This window comes from Bison bison, unplaced genomic scaffold, assembly GCF_000754665.1.
Source record: "Bison bison bison isolate TAMUID 2011002044 unplaced genomic scaffold, Bison_UMD1.0 scf7180017864466, whole genome shotgun sequence".
Taxonomy (NCBI): domain Eukaryota; kingdom Metazoa; phylum Chordata; class Mammalia; order Artiodactyla; family Bovidae; genus Bison; species Bison bison.
The window spans coordinates 3,516,598-3,540,096 of NW_011495027.1; the positions used below are offsets into that span (position 1 = coordinate 3,516,598).

The following is a 23,499-nucleotide window of genomic DNA, read 5'->3' on the forward strand; positions in this document are numbered from 1 at the left end:
CAAAAAGAAACAGATTAAGTAAATCATTTGTAATTGTCTACAGAGATGACCCAGGGATCAAACCCAGGTCTCCCATACTGTAGATAGATGCTTTACCATCTGAGCCACCAGGGAAGTCCCTTACTCTGTATAAACAAAATTAAATCTTTAGTTGATTCATCTTTTTTTGTTAATAATATTAAGCTTTGCTTGGATTCAAAGGAAAAGGAAAGAAAGGATGTGCCTTTCATTTTCTCATTCCCTAAATCACTCATTCATTCAATAAACATTTAATATAGTGCCCAGGGCTTTCAGAATTGTCTTATTTAATGAGTATAACAATCATGTGCATGTGTGTCATTAGTGGTGTCAACTCTTTGTGATCCATGATCCATAGCCCACCAGGCTCCTCTGCCCATGGGATTTTCCAGACAAGAATACTGAGTGGGTTGCCATTTCTTCCTCCAGGGGATCTTCCCGACCCAGGGATTGAACCCGTGTCTCTTGCATTGAGCAGGTGGATTCTTTACTAACTGCACCACCTGGGAACCTCCCATGACAATCATAGATCTACTTAATATTCCTGAAAAATATATGGCAAACAAAGTAGCATTTTTTAAGAAGCAAATATATGGTCTCCAATGAAATGAAAATATGCTTAAGATTGCTAGATGATATATTTTACCACAGTAGTGAGTCCAGTTGAACAATTCTTCTATTTCATATGAATGACTGTAACAATTTTTACATGGGATAATCACTAGGGTGCAATAAAATGCATGTGGGACATTTATGGAGATCTTTTCCCCTGTAATACTTAATAGTATAAGTAAATAAACACTAAATAATTAGTGTGTGAAGCCATTTAACTATCCAAATTACTTTAGATAGATTAACACTTGTTCAGTAAGTATTATCCACTCAGTCATGTCTGACTCTTTGCAGCCCTGTGGACTGTAGCCGGCCAGGCTCCTCTGTCCATGGGATTACCCAGGGAAGAATAGAGGAGAGCGGTGCAATTTCCTTCTCCAGAACACTTATTTGACAACTGCAATTTAATGCTATGTTTCCAGCCACCCAAAGAAGGTGTTTGCAGTTTTTGGTCTTTCTGAAAGATAGTACAAAGAAGGTGATTTTTAGATTCAGAAAATTATAAGATAGCTAAAATTCTATGAGCTTATATTCCATCACAATTTTGTACACACTTCACTTTAAAAAAATGTATTAATAGGAAAAAAGTTGCGACATGTTTGGTTATTTTAAAATGTTTTTCTAAGTTGTTGTATTAATCTTCATTTAAAATATTCAAAAAGTATGGAAACTACAAAAAGAAACAGATTAAGTAAATCATCTGTAATTCTGTCTACAGAGATGACACTGTAAATATACTTGCATATTTCCTTCTAGTTCTTTTGTGGGAGCATATTTATAAATAACTATCTGTTTAATATTTAAGAGTCTATTATAAATGCAAATATTTCATCATATTATAAATATTTCACAACAAAAGTGTTCAATAGCTATATAATATTATATTCAATTTAACATTCTGCAGTACTATGATTTAATGATTTTCTTAATGCTAGACAGTTATATTGTTTTTAATTCTTCTTTACAATGAAAGTTTGCTTTATAGGCTTTATTATATACAAGTTAGACTGTAAGTGAATGTTAAGTCTGTTACATCAGAAAATATTGCCAAATAGTTGAGATAAATATTTGAATTAGAATGAAAAGGTTGGTATGTAGGTATCACAAATTTTCTTACTCAACAGCACAGCCATTAAAGGTTTTAAGAAGTCACTAATATTTTTCAATTATGGTTTATTACATGTTATGCATAGTATTTCAAAATTTATAGATTCTCCTCAGAATGTTGTTTTACCCTAGTAGAAACACACTGAGAGAAACATGATAGTATTATTTGCTCATAACCTCAAGTCAACTTTCAGAAAGGCTGCAAAAATTAATGTTCCACAATGTATAAAATTATAATCTATTTCATTAAATTCATACCAGCATAGAATATTATTTTATCAATAAGTTACTTTTTAAGTTTTTCATTATTGATGGAGCACCTAGTATCTTAAAATTTTATATGTTTGACTACCAGTGAAGTTGAATATTTTGTCATTTGTTTATCAGATTTTTGTAATATTCTACATGTTGCCTGATCATGCTCTTTGCCCATGTATTTTGGGAGTCATTTAAAAAATTTTGTAGAGTTCTTTATATGTTGTGGACATTAACTCTTTCCTGTCCTGTTTTACTGATAACATTTGCCCAGTTTGTGACTTGTCATTTTATTTTAAAAATATAATGTTAAAGACAACTTCGCCCCCTAAATATGTTCACTATGGAACACTTGAATATACATAAAAGTAAAAATTAGCCCAAACCACCATTTAACCCTTTTAACATTTAGTGTATCTCCTAAAATCTGTTTTTTCATAATTGTATTTATTTATTTTTGGTTGCACTGGGCCTTTGCTGCCACATGTGGGCTTCCTCTAGTTGCAGCGAGTGAGGGCTACTCTCATTGTGGCATGTTGGCTTCTCGCTGTGGTGACTTCTCTTGTTACGAAGCGCGGGCTCTAGGACACGAGTTTCAGCAGCTGTGGTTCAGTTTCAATGAGAGATAACCTACTGATACTTCAAGCCACAACCTTAGAAACCATACTTCACATATTTCACATACTTTACATCTTTCTCCTGTTGATTTTATCTCATTTGGAATATTTTATACCTACTTTTTTCTCTGCTAATCAAAAAAGTTCTACTGTATCTTATCTGGACTGTTGTAACAGAAAGGCTTTCTTGGTCCATTCCTATTTGGTTTGGGTGAGCTTTATGAAACAATAAGACAATCATAAAATTAGCCCTATCCCTTCAATGATATCCCATTGTTTTTAGGCTAAAAATACATATCTTGGGAATGGGGCTTATAGAGTTGCATGTGTTTTGTCCCCTGCCTCCCTTTCCATCCTCATCTTGTACTTACTTCCCACTCGATTCCCTGTGTCACAGTCACACTGGCCTTCTTTTAGATCTTCAGATTAATATATAAGGCTTTCTCCCAGGTCATGACTTCTCTCTGGAATGACTTTTCCCCATATTTGCTTAAGTAACCCACTCTTCATCCTTCAGTTCACAGCACAAATTCTCCTCTTCCGGAAGTTTCCCTAACCCTAGATTAAGATGGTTTATTTTGTTATACATTCCCTTAGATTTTACTAGGTAGCTCAAATATGTGAAACAAAGCCCATCACACCCATTACAAATTGCTTTATATTTTATTTACCAGAGCCACTGACCCTGGGACCTGAATGTCAATTTTTAAGCTTTTTCAGCCATTTAGTCATTTACAGTTACAACAGTAAATCTTTTTTTGTATAAAACTTGATATTATCTCTATTGTTGCCATAGCTCTGTTGATAATGCTTATTGTGACTTAAATGCATTCTTTATTAAGATTAGTTTTAATGTTGTTTCACTTCAGCTAATATTACCAGCTAAATGATTACATCATTGGGTATATGGTTATACCACTTCTGGTTAGTGCTGTTTAACAAATATTCACTAGATAGATAAATATGCCAGATATTGTACTAGGAAAGAGGATGGCAAAGATGAAAAAAAATGGTCTCTGACTTCAAGGAGCTATAGTCTCTTTAGAAGAAAGAGATATTTAGATATTTGCATGATTTTTGATCAAATAAATATTAGAATTGGGAAGGCAGGTTAAGAGATACAAACCAGAGAAAACTGAGAAGAATTTAGTTTGATAAAATCAATATCACATTTAAGATTCTATTTTCGGAAAAATTACACACATAGCCAAATCTTTACTTATTGTTTGAAGAGCTTATCCCACAGGTTAAATATATAAAGCAGGAAATGAACACAGATGGGTAAGAATAGTTCTTTGATTATTAGAATTTTCCCCTTCATACTAGCTAAATGAACTGTGCAAAAACCACTTATAAACTTTTGTGTCATGTGATGGATAAGATCAACCACACAGTAGTTTCAAAAACTATTTGTATTGTAAATCTTAGGAGCATGTTACTGCACATTACAGCTGATACCATTAGCCAGAAGAATGACTTCATAGGCAAATAAAGAATATATTGTGAGAAAGAAGGTGTGGCAAGGTATTTCATTTTCACAGTTCATTTTCCATGGAGAATCTATAACTGAGTCATATGTATGAAAATGTGATGTAAGTTTTTGAATTATTGACCTACTAGCATTTCTGTCAAGTTTCCACATTTTGGCCCATTACGTGTAGAGTCTGGCTTCTCTATATGGTCTTTTATTATAGAGTTGCCCTCATAAATGTGATTTTGTGTGTGTGTATGTGTTGGGGGAGTATAATAATTATTATATAAACAGAAAGCTGTTAAGAAAAAAATTCTGAGTCAATAAAACAGAATTATATTTGTTTAAAATAGAAATACATGAAGCTTTAATGGTTTCAGATAAACAGAACCAAATTTGACTTTATGAAACCAGGAAGGCACTATAAATTATCTTCACAGCAAAGTATTCATTCTTATAATTAACTGCTCATGATAAATGTTGATTTCAAAAACATACCAGCCACAGAACAACAGAGCAATAATAAGAGACAGGTAAAATACATTATGAGAAAAACACAATTAGAAATACATAAAAGTATACTTACTGGTTCTCCTGTAAGTCCCCTGTCTCCAGTACTCCCTGGGGGTCCTTGTAAACCCTGAATAAACAAAGGTAAAGCTTAGAGAAAAAGTGATGTTTGAAAATGTTTTAGTTTTCACACCTCAGCTTTCTTTTACGATCCTCCCATCTAATTTTTCTATCTTTATCTATTCTTTATTTTTTATTTTGTGGTAAAATACGCATCACATATAATCCACATTTTAGTAATTTTAAAGTGTGCAGTATGTGTAAATTTAGAGTGCTATGGCAGTAAGTATATCCACATGGTTGTGTTCACCATCATTACCACCATCCACTTTCAGAATTGTTTATCTTCCCAAACTGAAACTCTGTACCCATTAAATAGCTCCCTATCCCCCACCCGCCTCCCCTGGCAACCACAATTCTACTTTCTGTCTCTATGAATTTGACTTAAAATAGTCAAAGTAGGTGGAGAAGGCAATGGCAACCCACTCCAGTACTCTTGCCTGGAAACTCCCATGAGCGGAGGAGCCTGGTGGGCTGCCATCTATGGGGTCGCACAGAGTCAGACACGACTGAAGCGACTTAGCAGCAGCAGCAGCAGTCAAAGTAGGTAATTAAAGGGTCTTATATACATGGAATCATACAATATTTCTTCTTTTGTGTCTGGCTTATTTCATGTGGCATAAAGATCCATCCATTTGTAGTATGTGTCAAGACTTCCTTCTTTTTAAGGTTGAATAATATTCGGCTGTATGTATATACCACATTTTGTTTATCCATTAATCATCAATAAACAATTCAGGTTTTCTACACTTTGGTTATTATGTCTAACACTCCTATAAACGTTAATATACGAGTATTTGTTTGTATCTGTACTTTACACTCTTTGGGGTACCTAGAAGTGAGTTATATGGGTTGATGGATTAATATATAATTCTATGTTCAACAATTTGAGGAGCTGGCTAAACTGCTTTCCACAGCAGCCCCACCATTTTACATTCCCACCAGCATGGCACAAGGATTCCTATTTCTCCACATCCTTGTCAGCACTGATTATTTTTTCTTCATATATAGGTGTAGGGGCGTGTGTGTGTGTGTGTGTGTGTGTGTATGTATGTGAGATAATAGTTACCCTTGGTGGGAAGTGGTATCTCAGTGTGGTCTTGATTTTCATTTCCCTAAAGATGAGTCATACTGAGAATCTTTTTATGTATTTATTGGCCATTTATAGATCTCCTTTAGAGGAATGGTTACACAAGTCCTTTTGCTCATTTTGCCATTGTTGTTTATTATTCTGTCAATGAGTCATAGGAGTTCTTTAGAACTGTGTGTATGCTCAGTCACTCAGTCACTCATATCCAACTCTTTGTGATCATGGACTGTAGACTGCCAGGCTCCTCTGTCTATGGGATTTTCCAGGCAAGAAATAAAGGAGTGTGACTTATGCTCTTATAGCCTGGGAAGGCACAAGGGTCTCAGAACCTAATGACCAGAAATGATCAAATCGGACCTCTCCAGTGTTCTTTATTTTATCCCATTTTTACACCATGCTATCCATGGTAACATAAAATAGAATCTTAGACATGGAGGTATATTCTAAAATGATATGTAAAGTGAAAATTGCTCTGTCATATCCTAATCTTTGCAACCCCATGAACTGTAGCCTGTCAGGCTCCTCTGTCCATGGAATTCTCCAGGCAAGAACACTGGAGTGGGTAGCCGTTTCCTTCTCCAGGGCATCCTTCCAACCCATGAATCTAACCCAGGTCTCCTATATTGCAGGATTCTTTATTGTCTGAGACATCAGGGCTATAAAACTCTAAATCTAATTCCAGGTCCTCTTTGATCCTTCCATTCAAAGTATAACTGAGCATGTACTGTGTACCAGATACTGATGATTACTAATGATATATAAAATACTGCCCTTATCTATTTGCAATTTGCTACTCCTACTCTTCTAAATTATTGCCTTTGGGAAGTTTGGCAATTATATAGCAGATCACAATTATCCTTTTATCTTAAATTTAAAATCTAAAAATTGACATTAAATTGGAAGATATTAAAAATTTCCAGGAACAAAGAATCTAAGTTACAATCATCAATGCTATGTTTAGTTACATATGATTGTCTGATTAGAGAAAGTAGTTGTTGTTGTTTGGCTGCTCAGTTGCGTATGACTCTCTTGTGACCCCGTGGACTGTAGGGGCTTCTCCGTCCATGGGATTTTCCAGGCAAGACTACTGGAGAGAGTTGCCATTTCCTTCTCCAGGAGATCTTCCCAACCCAGGAACTGAACCCGCGTCCTGCATTGCAGGTGGATTCTTTACTGCTGAGCCACTGGTGAAGCGATTAGAGAAAGGCAGATTTGTAAAATCTTGTGGACTCTCATCTGACTAAGACCATATTTCAGTCATGAAAATCACATGTTACCCATATACTCCTAAATTAAGACCAGATCAGTATAAGGGATCGCTCTATGCCTGACACACCATTTGAAACATAAAGCACTTAGAACCTTAAATAATACTCGCCCAGTTTGCTTTGTAAAGTGTGTCTGCACACAATATTAAGCTTGATATGTACTTTTAATACTGTTAATGCTGAATAAATGCTGTTTGGCAAAGCTATGAAATGATGTAAATGGACCCTAATTATTTTTATCAGAGATGAAAAAGGAAAGAACAAGCTGGCACAAAGTAAAAATTCCTTTTAAGGCTTTTCAGATTCCCTTTAAGGCTATAAGGCTACTGAAATACCTTATCTGTAGTACAACTCCTTGCTCCATGATGCATATCAGCAATGATGCCAGTGGTGCCAGGAGGATAATGACTATAGTGGTTGCTATTTATTGAGGGCCTGTGCTAGGAACATAATGAGCATGATTTTTTTTTTAATAACTATAAATGTATCTCATTTTACTGATAGGAAAACTGAAGTTCAGAAGGGTCAAATAATTTGTACTAAGTCAAAACAGCTATAAGTGGAAGAACCAGAATCTGACTTTGAATATGTCTGATTCCAATGTCAAGGTCTTTCACTATACTAAACTGCTTTTTACTTATTTCCATGAGAAATGAAACATTCAGTGCCCTTCTATTTTAAATAATCACGTGTAGGTTTGTATTGGTACATCAGACTCTAAGTTGACCAGACAAGGTTAAAAGCACTTAACAGAGATTTCAGCAGCCATCTACTCACGAAAGAGAGAAAACTTGGAGTTTGATCACCAAGTTAAATGTTTGCAAAATTAAAAAACAAACAATACTTTCAAAGAAATATAACAGACTTTAGAGTCTCCACAATGAATAAGTCAAAATATTCAAGATATAGTTTAAAATTACTTGACAGGGAAAATTTCCCATATTTATAAGAAAAGGCAATTAATGGAAACCAGACTCAAGATAATACAGATTTTAGTAGGATCACACAACATTTTTAAAGTAGTTAATACTGCAGCCATGAAATTAAAAGACGCTTACTCCTTGGAAGGAAAGTTATGACCAATCTAGATAGCATATAGAAAATCAGAGACATTACTTTGCCAACAAAGGTCCATCTAGTCAAGGCTATGGTTTTTCCTGTGGTCATGTATGGATGTGAGAGTTGGACTGTGAAGAAAGCTGAGCGCCAAAGAATTGATGCTTTTGAACTGTGGTGTTGGAGAAGACTCTTGAGAGTCCCTTGGACTGCAAGGAGATCCAACCAGTCTATTCTGAAGGAGATCAGCCCTGGGATTTCTTTGGAAGGAATGATGCTAAAGCTGAAACGCCAGTACTCTGGCCACCTCATGCGAGGAGTTGACTCATTGGAAAAGACTCTGATGCTGGGAGGGATTGGGGGCAGGAGGAGAAGGGGACGACAGAGGATGAGATGGCTGGATGGCATCACTGACTCGATAGACGTGAGTCTGAGTGAACTCCGGGAGTTGGTGATGGACAGGGAGGCCTGGCGTGCTTCGATTCATGGGGTCGCAAAAAGCTGGACACGACTGAGCGACTGAACTGAACTGAATATAAAAATGCTCACTCATGTAAATAAAAATGTACTTATGATAAATAAACAGGAAATCTCAGAATAAAAAGAGTGTCTATAAAAAGAAACAATGACAATTATAGAACTGAAAATTAAATATCCAAATAAAAGTTTAAAATAAAATATCAAGAATAAAATTAAAAGGGCTTCCTTAACAAGTTAGGGAAGATAGATTTAGGTTATCCGGTTTAAAAAAAAAAAAAAACAGGAAGAAGAAAGACTGAATTAGGAATGATAGGGCCCCAGGGATCTAAGGTAATCAGAATGAATAACATATATTTAACTAGAATACAAGAAGGAAAGAAGAGAGAAAATGGGGTAGAAAAAATTTTTGAAAAAAAATTTTTTTAATTTCCAAATTTCGTGAAAGCTAATTTACACATGAAAAAAAATCAGCAAACCTCAAGCTGGATAAATGTGAAGAAAACTCATCTAGGCACATCACAATCAAACTGCTGCTGCAGCTAAGTCGCTTCAGTCGTGCCCGACTCTGTGTGACCCCATAGACGGCAGCCCACAAGGCTCCCCCGTCCCTGGGATTCTCCAGGCAAGAACACTGGAGTGGGTTGCCATTTCCTTCTCCAATGCGCCTAAGTGGAAAGTGAAAGTGAAGTCGCTTAGTCCTGTCGGACTCTTCGCGACCCCATGAACTGCAGCCTACCAGGCTCCTCCGCCCATGGGATTTTCCAGGCAAGAGTACGAGAGTGGGTTGCCATTGCCTTCTCCCACAATCAAACTACTGAAAACCAAAGATAAAGAGAGAATCTTGAAAACAGTCAGAGAAAAATGATACATTATATGCAGGGGAATAATGATAAAGGTAAGTGTAGACCACTCTTCAGAAATAATGCAGGCCAAAAATAAATGGCATGTCATTTTTACAGCACTGAATGGAATCAGTACTGAATGGAAGCAAAAAAAAAAAAAACTTTGTTGACCCAGAATTCTGTAATCAGTGAAAATATCCTTCAAGAATAAAGGTGAAATAAAGAAAACCTAAGAGAATTCATCACTAAAAGAGCTTGACTATAAGAAATCTAAAGGAAGTTCTACAGGCTTCAGGGAAATATACCTCTTAGAAATGTGCATATATAGAAAGAATTAAGAGCACCAGAAAGAGTAAATGCATGGATACATTTAAAAATCACTACTTTCCTTCTAAATATCTCTAAAACATGTATTTAATTTATAGTAAAACAAAAAGTATTCTATTTATATTAGAGTAGAATTTTAACTTTGAAATATGGGGTTTATAACATATATAGAAATGTAATACATAAAACAAGTATAGCATGTAAGACAGGATGCCGGTAAACAAATTTATATGGCCACAAATTTCTTACTATTATGTTAAGTATTACTATATTAACTCTAAGTAGACATTAGAACCTTAGGCTGTGACCCCTAAATCAGTTTTTGGGAAACTACAGTCGGAGTGCCAAATTTGGACCATCACCTGATTTTGTAAATAATTTTTTTGAACAATCATGCTCATTCTTTGGGAGAAGGCAATGGTACCCCACTCTAGTACTCTTGCCTGGAAAATCCCATGGATGGAGGAGCCTGGTAGGCTGCAGTCCATGGGGTCGCAAAGAGTCGGACACAACTGAGCGACTTCACTTTCACTTTTCACTTTCATGCATTGGAGAAGGAAATGGCAACCCACTCCAGTATTCTTGCCTGGAGAATCCCAGGGACGGGGGAGCCTGGTGGGCTGCCGTCTCTGGGGTCGCACAGAGTCGGACACGACTGAAGCGACTTAGCATTAGCAGCAGCAGCTCATTCTTTATATACTGTCTATGGTTGCTTTCACACTATGACACTAGAGCTGAGTAGTTGCACCAGAGACCACATGGCCACAAAGCCTAAAATATCCTGTGGCTCTTTACAGAGATAGTTCGCTGACTTCTGACCTAGAATAGCCACTTAAAAGTAATAATGAAAAGAAGTATAGTTAAAAAGTCAATAACTGAATTAAAATGGAGTTCTCAAAGTTATCCACTGCCCAAAGAAGGCACTCCAGGAGATGGTGAAAGACAGGGAAGCCTGGCGTGCTACAGTCCATGGGGTCACAAAGAAGTGGACGCTCCTGAGCGACTGAACAACAATGAAGAAGGCACTGAACACCACCACCATGACAAAGGAAAAACTGTCATAAAATGGGAGGCCTAAATGCAGCTACGTCAATAACTGCATTAGGTGGAAATGGAGCCAATACTAATTAAAAGGCAGAGGTTGTCAGGATGAATTTAAAGGCAAGATGTAACTTTAAGACACTCACTTTAAACATCAAGGCACAGATAGCTTGAAAATAAATGAACGAAAAACATATGCCATGCAAACATCTAGAGAGACTCATATCAAATAAAGTAGATTTAAAAATAAAAAGTATTACCAGAAAGAGGAACGTTTTATGATAATAAAAGGGTCCGTTGATTGGGAAGACATAATAACCATATGTAAATACTCTAAAAATAGTTTCAAAATGTATAAAGCAAAATCTGGAAGAATGAGAGTCATATACAAATACAAAAATCGAAGGTAAAGGATTTAATACCCCTATCTCATTCACTGAAAGAGTATCTGTATAAAAATCAATGATGAATGAACTGTTTATAGTTTCTTTTATGAGATTTAGAAAACTAATAAGTTATGTGGACTTTATCACCTTAATAACACAATGCATCATGTCCTTTCTTCTTGATTCTCTGAGTCAGATATACCCACAGATAGAAGAAAAGTATAGGAAATAACATTGGCCCATAGACAAATATGGATAAGATCAGTTTTCATCCAATTCCAAAGAAGAGCAATATCAAAGAATGCTCAAACTACTGCACAATTACACTCATTTCACAAGCAAGCAAGTTAATGCTCAAAATTCTCCAAGCTAGGTTTCAACAGTATGTGAACTGAGAACTTCCAAACATACAAGTTGGATTTAGAAAAGACAGAGGAACCAGAGATCAAATTGCCAACATCTATTAGATCACAGAAAATACAAGGGAATTCCAGAAAAACATCTACTTCTGCTTCATTGACTATGCTAAGGCCTTTGACTCACAACAAACTGTGGAAAACTCTTAAAGAGATGGGAACACCAGCCACTTAACCTGTCTCCTGAGAAACGTGTAGGCAGGTCAAGAAGCAACAGTTAGAACCAGACATGGAATAATGGATTGGTTCCCAATTAGGAAAGAAGTACATCAAGGCTATATATTGTCACCCTACTTATTTAACTTGTATGCAGAGTACATCATGCAAAATGCTGGGCCGGATGAAGCACAAGCTGGAATCAAGATTCCCAGGAGAAATATCAATAACCTCAGATATGCAGATGATACCACCCCAATGGAAGAAAGTGAAGAGGAAATAAAATGCCTCTTGATGATGGAGAAAGAGGAGAGTTAAAAAGCTGGCTTCAAACTCAACATTCAAAAAACTAAGATCATGGTATCTGGTCCCATCATTTCATGGCAAATAGGGAAAAAATTAAAACAATAGCAGATTTTATTTCCTTGAGCTCTAAAATCACTGCAGGTGGTGACTGTAGCCCTGAAAGTAAAAGATGCTTCCTCCTTTGAAGAAAAGCTATGACAAACCTGGACAGTGCATTAAAAAGCAGAGACATCACTTTGCCAACAAAGGTCTGTATAGTCAAAGCTATGGCTTTTCCAGTAGTGATGCACAGATGTGAGAGTTGGACCATAAACAAAGTTGAACGCTGAAGAATTGATGCTTTTGAATTGTGGTTCTGGAGAAGACTCTTGAGAGTCCCTTGGACTGCAAGGCAATCAAACCAGTCAATTCTAAATGAAATCAATCCTGAATATTCACTAGAAGGACTGATACTAAAGCTGAAGCTCCAATACTTTGACCACCTGATGCGAAGAGCTGACTCATTGGAAAAGATCCTGATGCTGGGAAAGATGGAAGGCAAATGGAGAAGATGGCAGTAGAGAATGAGATGGTTAGATAGCATCATTGACTCAGTGGACATGAGCTTGAGCACTGAGAGTGAAGGACAAGGAAGTCTGTGTGCTACAGTCCATGGGGTTGCAAAGAGTCGGACATGACTGAGCAACTGAACAACAACATAACAAGTATACTTCTGTTTATTTGGACGAGCCGAGAACTATATGTGCTAGCAATTTTCATTTAATACCTAGTTTTAGCATTATGACAATTTCAGTCAGTTCAGTTCAGTTCAGTTGCTCAGTGGTGTCTGACTTTTTGTGACCTCATGGATTGCAGCATGCCAGACTTTTCTGTCCTTCACTATCTCCCAGAGTTTGCTCAAACTCATGTGCATTGAGTTGGTGATGCCATCCAACCATCTCATCCTCTGTCGTCCCCTTCTCCTCCCACCTTCAATCATTCCCAGCATCAGGGTCTTTTCAAATGAGTCAGTTCCTTGCATCAGGTGGCCAAAGTATTGGAGTTTCAGCTTCAGCATCAGTCCTTCCAATGAATATTCAGGACTGGTTTCCTTTAGGATGGACTGGTTGGATCTCCTTGCTGCAAGGGACTCTCAAGAGTTTTCTCCAACACCACAGTTCAAAAGCATCAGTTCCATGACAATTTAGAGATGTCTATTTTACACATGAAGAAAATATGATCTGAAAAGCTATCCAACCTAGCCAAGACTATACATTATTAGCAGCATGCACTAAAACAAAGGTCAATCTGACCTCCAGTGTATCTTTCTATTATAAGCACTGTCTGATTGTTGACAGTGAAAAAATGACTAGAGACACTGAGATTACTGTGCAGGATCAAATGTATCTGGGGGGCATCTGGATTTGTTGGATTGATTGATCCTAGTTTTCTTCAGATCTCAAGTCTCTTTCAGTTCAATCAAGACCAAGGGGATGATGTATGTATAAATCTAAGTAAACCTCAACAGTTAGTATTAACTCATTTTGTACTGTCATCTGCTAACGTAACTTTACTCTTGCAATAGTCTATAAGACTTGTTTGCTGTCAGCTAGTTAAGTTCTAGTAAGAACCATTTGTTTTCCTCAACCAAAAATTGTTGGTTTTTTGGTTGAGGAAACCAGATATCTAATTTTATATTTATCCAGGCATATGTGATAAGCTGAACATGAAGGTAAAATCTAAGGAATGTCAACAATGTACAATATGTGTAAGTAATTTAATTTCTCCTGGTTTCATTTTTCTAAAATAAGAACAGACTTGAAAAATTCCCAATGTTTCTGTTCATCACAAATATTAATTTTGTGTACAGTGCAGCAACATGGAAGAATCTCCAGAAACACTGTTTATATAAATAAATGTAAAATAAATGTGAACACTGTTTACATTTATAGACTGATATAAAAGAAACTCAGATGATGAATATTAATACTCAGAAATAGTCTTTCAGAGTGACTTCAATTAATAATGTAGTCTCACAAACAAGTTCTTTCCCTGTATACAACCGTTTTTCTCTTAAGTCTCTGCTACTATAGGTTTGACCATTGTCACATGTAATGCTATTATGGGAAACGACAGGCAGGGGGCAGCAGACTTCATAGACGAGCAAGAGAATCCAGTGACATTAGTGATAACTACTACAGCAACTAAAGCAATTCTGTCCTATCCTTTTCTGACTATTCAGTTGTCGTATATTTAAACTGTATAACTTTAAATTATACATATATGTATACAACAGGTCAAAATGACATTAAAAACTATGCTTAAAATGAAATAAAAAACCCATACGTTTAAGCTCGTGTATTCAAAATTATACATGTATATATGAGTAACATACATGTGTATGTGAATATATTTCTCTTTTTAAAAACATATATTCTCCCCTTCAATTAATATTCATAACCACAGGACTTATGTCCCAGTGAAAAAAATTGTATAATTCTGAGACTTTTGATGGTAGGAAAATATTTAGCATTATATGATATTAAAAACTCTTAGAGTAGGGCCATGGGAAATATAAAGACACACACAGCTCCACACGCCAAGGGTCCAAACAACACAAGTTCAGTTAAAATGAAACCAGGCATGAGGCCTTAAAGAAGTTTCTTACATTAGCTTCATAATGTTCCATTATATTTATATATCACACTACTTTATCTTGAAATGGGTTTTACAGAAAAACTATCATAATCAGATGAAGTTAAAGTGTCACTTACCACTATCAATTTATAGATAGGTACAGAAAAGGCCCAGAATGAGTAAGCAATTTGCCCCAATGAAAGAAAGACCTAAGGACTAAAGGAGGAAAATAACTTACATTCTCTTAGTCTAACATACTGATTACTAAACAAGAGTCGTATCAGAGGATAAAATGGATAAAATATATTTATGGTTTGATTATTTTTAATTACTTACTGGTTTTCCTTGAACTCCTCTCTCTCCAGGGTTTCCAGTCTTACCCTAACACGAGAAAGAAAATGCCTGGGTCAAGCAGCTCCCTCCTCAAATATGAATCACAGACCAAGAAAAATGGAAGATTTTATATGTTTATCATTAACGTGAAATATTTTACTACTCACAATAAGACCATGAGGCCCTCTTTTTCCTTGATCTCCTGTTTCACCCTAACAAGAATCAATAACAGGTGAGTTAATAAGAATGGGAATTATGGTCTTACACACATACATTCACATACCAAAAAAGTAAGACATTAAATGCATATTTCAAAAACACAAAAACACATTTCTGTGAGTACAGTGAAAACTTTATGTACATTTCATAATTAGACTTAAAAATTAGAATCATACTTTTATAAGAAAATACATCAGTGTTTAGACAGGTAGGAAATACAGGCTCAAAAATATTTAACTGCATATGAAATGAGAAAATAAATGATTACCTTGGTACCTTGTATACCCTGTTCTCCTAAGGGACCATCTGGTCCTCTTGGTCCCTAGAGATGAAAAAAATAGCCTGTTGTTAATTTTACATGTTTCTTTTGTACTGTTATGAGTGAGTGAGTGACTGAAGTCGCTCAGTCGTGTCTGACTCTTTGCGACCCTGTGGACTGTAGCCCACAGGCTCCTCCGTCCATGGGATTCTCCAGGCAGGAATACTGGAGTGGGTTGCCATTTCTTTCTCCAGGGGATCTTCCTGACCCAGGGATCGAACCCAGGTCTCCCGCACTGCAGGCAGACACTTAAACCTTTGTACTGTTATGCATCTATACAAATGGAGACATTGCCCTCAATAGTTGACAAACTCCTTTTCCTTGTTTCTGGGCCCGGAACACAGTAAAGAATACAGCTGGGTATATGGATGAACTCATTTGCATAGGAGAATCAGGCCATTGTTTTCAAGATTTAATGCAAAATTGTAAATCAGATAACCAGAAAAACAGCTGATTGAGTTGTTGAGGCAGGCGGCTGTAATATAGATTTGTTATTTAAGTATTTTGTTTACCTTATCATTTACTCAACAGAAATCCAGAATTTATCCTAAAAACAACTGTAAAGTAACTTTAAAGTAGCTAGTTTGTCCAAACAGTCTTCTTGTTTTATATTTTTAGAATGGCACTCTTCTCACTACTTTATTAGGAAATGAATGCTGACTGCATGTTCTCTACCATGCACCTGCTTGACCTGAAAGATGGCTATGGGCACAGAAAAGGAACAGAAAATGCTGCTGAGAATGTTCATGTATGTTTAAAATTTCTGAGCTGTGTTGCTATCAATACTAAATGAGTAATTAGCTGTGAATATTAGTTGCAAAAGTCATTCTCTAATGAAAGATAGTATACATTCCTTGACAAAATTATAACTGTCCTTGGAAGATCTTAAAATCGTTTTAAAGAGAATTAATCAAATTCTACAACCATTAACTGAACACTAACTGTGAAAAATGCGTTGCATTAAATGTTGTGGGGATCCATATTATGATATAAGGCAAATTACAAAAGCAATTATAACATAGGCAGAGATAAGGTGTGTTAAGGGGTAAAGCGATTCAAAGGAGGGAGAGAGCTTTCACAGGTTGTAAAGGGAATGGAGCTATTATTTTGACAATCAGAGATCATGCTCTGGAAGAAATTCTAAACAGAGGGATAGTATGAGAAAAGGATACAGAGGCAGAAAAGAAGATATGCAAGAATGAAAAATGTAGTTCGTTTAACCTGAGTTATTGATTACACTGAATATTTTTTTAGTATTTCTATATTAATAAATAATTGTAGAAAGACTGGGATTTAAAAGGTAAAGGAGTGGAGTTTATAGTTGAATCAATAAACAATGAGGAGGCATTGAAGATTTCTATGCAAAACAGTGATACAAATTTCCTAATATAACATGATGATTTGAAGGAGCCCCATAGGCTTCAGCACCTTCTACTGTATCCCATCTGAGGTCAACTTAGTTTAACTTTATACTATACTATTTATAAAGCTGCTTACTGTAATAGGATGCTCTTCCTGGGTGCTCTTGGGGTAACTGCGTACCCTGATCCTGTTGGGAACATTCATAGGATTGCAGAGAAGACTCACACTCCATGAGGCTGTATAGCTCCACTGGGCATACTAGAGCCAAAGCACTACAATTTCTCAGTCTGTATTTAAGGTACTCCATGACATGTCCCCCGGAGAAGGCAATGGCACCCCACTCCAGTACTCTTGCCTGGAAAACCCCATGGACGGAGGAGCCTGGTAGGCTGCAGTCCATGGGGTCGCTGAGAGTCGGACACGACTGAGCAACTTCACTTTCACTTTTCACTTTCATGCATTGGAGAAGGAAATGGCAACCCACTCCAGTGTTCTTGCCTGGAGAATCCCAGGGACAGGGGGAGCCTGGTGGGCTGCCGTCTATGGGGTCGCACAGAGTCAGACACGACTGAAGCGACTTAGCAGTAGTTGTGGCAGCATGACATGTCCCCAGCTTACTTTTGACCCTATTTTCCCATCAAAGACTGCAAAACTAAGTTAAACTCTGAATGCATAGGACCCTGAATGTCAGATTGAAGAATATGGACTTAATAGATATGTGACTTTCAAAGTGCTATTCACTTAACAAACATTTATTGAGGACTAGCTGGGAGAAGAAACAAATCCCTGAATTTATAAACAAGCAAATATATATATATAATTACAATATAAAATGACCATCAGTAGTCAGGTATAATGAAGAAAAATAAAGGTTATTTTATTTTTAGAAATAACTAGAAATAATCTAGAACTAGAAATAATCTAAGGTGGGGAGGGGGGCTACTTTAGAGGGGTGTTTGAGAAAGCTCTCAAGTGACATGTGGCTAGACTTGAAGGCGATGAGACTGAGGGTATGCAAATAACTTGGGAAAGATCATTCTGGTAGGAGCAATAGCAACTGCAAAGGTCCTGAGTTGGAATGTTTGACAGCTAAGTAACTGAAGATGGAAGAAAAACCAAACTTAAAGGATGACTGAAGTTTCAAGCGCAATCTCATAGGACCTTGTTCTAATAATTACCTTTACCTTAAAATTTCAGTAGCCTATATTGATTCTTTCCCTAGCACCTTCTATGCCCTTTTCCCTTTTTCTTCTCTTTAGGAGAACACTTTCCAAAATTTTTTGGAGTAATAATAGAACATTGCTGAGAAAGTATGAAAAGAAATGAGTAGTAGCATTCTAAAATACCCCAGGAAACAAGTATAATCTAGAAGTGTGTCCACTGGCAACCAGGCATCTAACTCTTTTGTAACATGAAATTTCTGACTTTCTTGGATATTTTGTTAATATTAACCAGTAGAATTATGACAGCATTAATATTAAATCAAATTGGAGACGTAAGTTTGCTTGTGGCAGAAAGGGGGGAGTGGGGAGAAGATAAAAATTCTGACTCCATGTTAAGACTGGCAGAACTCTTGAAAAAAGTCTGGTCCTCCCAATGCTTCAATTAAGGGTTAGTTAATTAACTAAAGCTTAGCTTTATCAACATTTATAACTTCTTCGATATTAGTTGTAGAAGTTATCCCTGCTGCTGCTGCTGCTGCTGCTAAGTCGCTTCAGTCGTGTCCGACTCTGCATGACCCCATAGATGGCAGCCCACCAGGCTCTGTCGTCCCTGGGATTCTCCAGGCAAGAACACTTTCCTTCTCCAATGCATGAAAGTGAAAAGTGAAAGTGAAGTCGCTCAGTCGTGTCCAACTCTTCTCGACCCCATGGACTGCAGCCTACCAGGCTTCTCCGCCCATAGGATTCTCCAGGCAAGAGTACTAGAGTGGGGTGCCATTGCCTTCTCCGAGAAGTTATCCCTGGGTTACTGTATATGCCTTCTCTGACTCCTGAGACAAGCTTCAGATCAAGTTCTAAGAAGACTAGACAAGCAGTATTATAATAGGTACCTAATTGGGTATAAAGTTATTCTTTCTAGTACTTGCCTTAAAATATCTGATTAGCTATAATATAAAGCTCTTGAAGAATGGATCCTGGCTAAGTAAAAAAAAAAAAAATCTAATTTTTTTTTTGTCCTCTTTTGAAAAAGTTAAAAGTCGGCTACAGGCTTGTTGTTGTTCAGTCTCTAGATTGTGACCGGCTCTTTGCAACCTCATGGACTGCACACCAGGCTTCCCTGTCTCCCAGAGTTTGCTCTAATTCATGTCCATAGAGTCAGTGATTCCATCCAACCATCTCATCCTCTGTTGCCCCCTTCTCCTCCTGCCTTCAGTCTTTCTCAGCATCAGGGTCTTTTCCAATGAATCAGCTCTTTGAATCAGGTGGCCAAAGTATTGCAACTTCAGCATCAGTCCTTCCAATGAATATTCAGGGTTTATCTCCTTTAGAATGGACAGGTTGATCTTGTTGTCCAAAGGACTCTGAAGAGTCTTCTCCAGAACCACAATTCAAAAGCATCAGTTCTTGGGCGCTCAGCCCTCCTTATGGTCCAACTCTTACATCTGTACGTGACTATTGGAAAAACCATAGCTTTGATTGTATGGACGTTTGTTGGCAAAGTGATGTCTCTGCTTTTTAATATGCTATCTGTTTGTCATAGCTTTTCTTCCAAGGAGCAAGTATCTTTTAATTTCACGGGTGCAGTCCATCCACAGTGATGTCAGAGCCCAAGAAAGGAAAATAAGTCACAACAGGCTACAGGTAACTCTCCCATCTAACAATGTCAAACTACATGAACATTTTCAGTCAACCCCGTTACCTTTTACATAAGGGGCAGGATTATACAATCTTCACAAAACAAGTTAGAAAAGTTTTCATGATACTAAGTTGTTTAGATTGTTTCCTGAGATGGCAGGTATTGCTGCTTGCCTGAGCTTTTGCTATTCTGTCAATATTGTATGATACTTTAAAAGCCACTGCAAGTCATTAAACCATGAAATCATGTGGCTTATATCTAAGAAATAGTTAACCTTGAATTCCCCAAGATAGTAGGAGAGTTTGACAGATTGTATTAAATCAGTAAATGTTAGACAGATGAATGGCAGATGGATGGATAGCAGAGAATCAGACGGAGAAGCAGAATCCTTGGGTTGTAGTCCTACCATTCATGATGTTCACATATTCACATAAAAGTACAAATCACAGGCAGAACAGCATGGGCGTATAAGCACTAGTTTCACAATTAGAGTTTTTTTGTATCGTCTCCATGAAAATGTGCCTAGCTTCCCTTCCAATGTGCGGTGACACAGTTGTGTGTCACAAAGTGTCACAGGTGTGCTGGAAATATGACCTCTTCAGTCTTTAGGGTAGCAAGGAAAGGCTGGGGCACAGGCATCTCCATCCAAATAACTTTTGCATTTATCCCTGTAGGCTGGACAGAAATTCTCAAATTTTTGTGAGTGAAAAACATTTGAAATGATATGCATTATGATCACATCTATAGTGGAGAATAGATGAGAAAATAGGTTGATGGGAGAAGAAGATACTAGGTGAGAACTAGAATGGAACTTCATAATACTATATTTTTCCCTTAACATTCTGGTCATCAGTTCTTTTTGTATTCCCAATGTTGACTGATTATATGAAATATTCTCCTGTAAAGGGAGCACTTTTGTATTAAATGAAGCCCTTATTTCTAAACTAAAACTTTGCTTAAGAAATATTGAGTGCACTTTAAATAATTATGAGGAGTCATCTGGAAACATGTCAGTAAAATGTATCTGGAGGATGAGAGAGACCTTTGAGGAGGTGAGGGATGAAGACAAAGTGTCAAATCAGAAAAGAATAATAATCTGCCCAGGGATCACAGGGAAGTTAAAAACTACAGATAAATAAACTTTCCATATGACATGAGATAGCACAACTGATTCAGAAACATATCCTGCTTAAGTATATGGCTTACGTATGCCTGGATAACCAATAATATCTCAATTATTTAGCTAACCAAATAAAGTTTTTTTTTTTTTTTTCATCTGTCACAAAGTTGAACTTTACCACTATGAGTAATACGGTGTTAAATAAACACATTTGACCTGACCAAGTGCTGAATGCTGGCAGAGTGCAGACCACTAAAACACAGAGTACAGATCATCTTCCATGATTTTTTATTATTCTAAATATCATTTGGGCTAAAATAGATGTGGCCATCAGCGTTATTTATAGACTGTAAATCCATAACCCAGAAAGGAAAATAGTTTTTCAGAATAGAAGTGATACAGAAAAATTTGCTCTTTTTCTTTAATCTTCACCTAAAACACAGCACATGAAATTGAAGTCATTACTTCTTTGGGTTTATTTTATTTTTTGGCCATGGTGTGCAGCTTGCAGGGTCTTAGCTCCCTGATCAGGGATTGAAACCAAGCCACAACAGTGAATGTGCCGAATCCATATCTTTTTATTGCCAATGAGTTCCTAAAGTTGTTATTTTAAACTAAGCACCTTTTTTGCACTTGCCAACTGGAAAATGGGAGGGTGTTTTTTTTTTTTTTTTTTTTTTGTTATTTGGAGGCCATTATTTTAGCATTTTAAAATATTTTCTTCTCTAGCTGTAAAAGTCAAGGTAAAGCCAAGGAAGAAAACAGAGTTCTTAGAGCCTACATATTCAAATTAATCAAGGAAAAATACTCTAATATTCAATGCGGTATTGAAAAACCACAAATCCTGGTTGTTCCCTAGACCTATGTCAACAGTTCATATACTTAAACTCTCTGAGCCCCATTTACCTCAACTATAATGTCTGAGATAAATGCCTCCGCCTTTTAGAGTGGTTGTGAGTATTAGTATATGTAAAGGTGCTTGGCACATGACAGGCATGTAATAAATGGTGGTTCCTATTTCTTTAAAGAAAAAAACAGGATCTAAATGTTTAAAAGACTTAAAGAATGAAAGCTTTTTAACTTAATTCTTAAGCATAATTATTAGCAATGATTCTATTACCTCTTATTTACAGTGAATAAACTCTTAGTCATCCTTTGTGTCCTCATTCTATTTCCTATCACTCTTTATCATGCTGTTACTATCTCTTGCTATATAAGTCTCTTTGTGAGTACAAAAATTATTTATTTAAACATCTTCACATTCACAATTCCCCCAGTGGATGAATTGGAAGTTGGGAGTAAGAGAGAATTCTTCAGTCAGTAAAATTTCTAAAACACAAAATGGAAAAGTATGGTTTTATAAGTACAAATGATTATAGATTACACTGCAATTAATGTTTCCATCTAATATAAGCTATTTTTGCTGAACACATCACTATTTACAATGTCACTTTTTTTTTAGGTTAATGTACTTTCTTGATTTGATAACTTACTCTTCGTCCTTTAGGACCTGGAATCCCAGGTGGTCCTCTTGCCCCCACATGACCCTACATGTTGAAAATTTAAAAATTGGTTAAAGAATTCACAGGAATATTACAAGAATAGTAGTTATAATCATTCTTATGACATGCAGTTCTCACTGGGAATTCTTAAAAAACAAATATCATATTGGCCTTTCCCAATGCTCTGCTTTTGACATATCCTACTATTTGGAGAAATTTAATTTCTAAGTGTTGATACCCTGAAAAGAATGAGAAGCACTTAATATTCACTGACCGCATGGTTTTTATGATAAACACATATGGCGTGGTAGTGGAGGGAGATATGCACTTGACCAATGTGACAAGTCTAACCTGCCTGGTCCATCAAAGAAGCAATGGCTACTTTTGTAAGATTTCTTTCTCATTCCTCTAGATGTTTATGATACTCCCATCACATAAAAATGGATTTTTTCTGTTACCATGAAAAATGCCACAAAATTTTCCAAATTAATATGCTACAAAAATAGTCTTCAGTGAAGATTTCAGTATTATTCAGTCAATTTACAATGAGCTCATTTTATACATAATAGTCTCCAATGAAGACTTGCTTAGAAAACAAAGTTTATTTATCTGTATAACATAGGTAGATGAAAATGAAAACAGTGAACTTTCACAGGAACTAAAATCTATTTTTTATCTCACACGACTAAAAAAAATAGCAACTGTGCCCTAGATCAGTCTTCCTCATTTGGAAGTCAATACATGTCTATCAGTATGCTGGAAAATTGGGCTTATCTTCAAAACAGAAGCTTCACAAAACAGCATAAACCCCTTCTAATAATAGTTCTACTTAGGGGATCACAAGGCTCATATTTTTCACATTTAAGTTCACAATAACTTTCAGTCTTTAATCAGCAAACTTTCTCTTTGAGACAAGACTTCATTATTTTCCTGTAAACACAAATGGAATTTTTCAAAACTCAATTTTTGAATAATAAATTTTTCTATGGATTTTTTCAGTTGGAGAATATTAGCACATTTATAAGAACAGTGCATTTGGTCCCATCACTTCATGGGAAATAGATGGGGAAACAGTGGAAACAGTGTCAGACTTTATTTTGGGGGGCTCCAAAATCACTGCAGATGGTAACTGCAGCCATGAAATTAAAAGA

The 23,499-nt window shown here is 36.4% G+C and overlaps 1 protein-coding gene across 1 annotated transcript in view; it reads right to left on the reverse strand.

The window, feature by feature from the left end:
* Window positions 1-23,499, reverse strand: part of COL24A1 (collagen, type XXIV, alpha 1) — a 396,106-nt gene that overhangs the window by 116,287 nt on the left and 256,320 nt on the right. The window contains exons 29-33 of the mRNA XM_010860327.1: window positions 22,340-22,393; window positions 15,515-15,568; window positions 15,195-15,239; window positions 15,031-15,075; window positions 4,667-4,720 (exon numbers count right to left, since the gene is read on the reverse strand). Of these exons, the coding sequence (XP_010858629.1) occupies window positions 4,667-4,720; window positions 15,031-15,075; window positions 15,195-15,239; window positions 15,515-15,568; window positions 22,340-22,393 (252 nt within the window). The remainder of the gene's footprint in view (window positions 1-4,666; window positions 4,721-15,030; window positions 15,076-15,194; window positions 15,240-15,514; window positions 15,569-22,339; window positions 22,394-23,499) is intronic.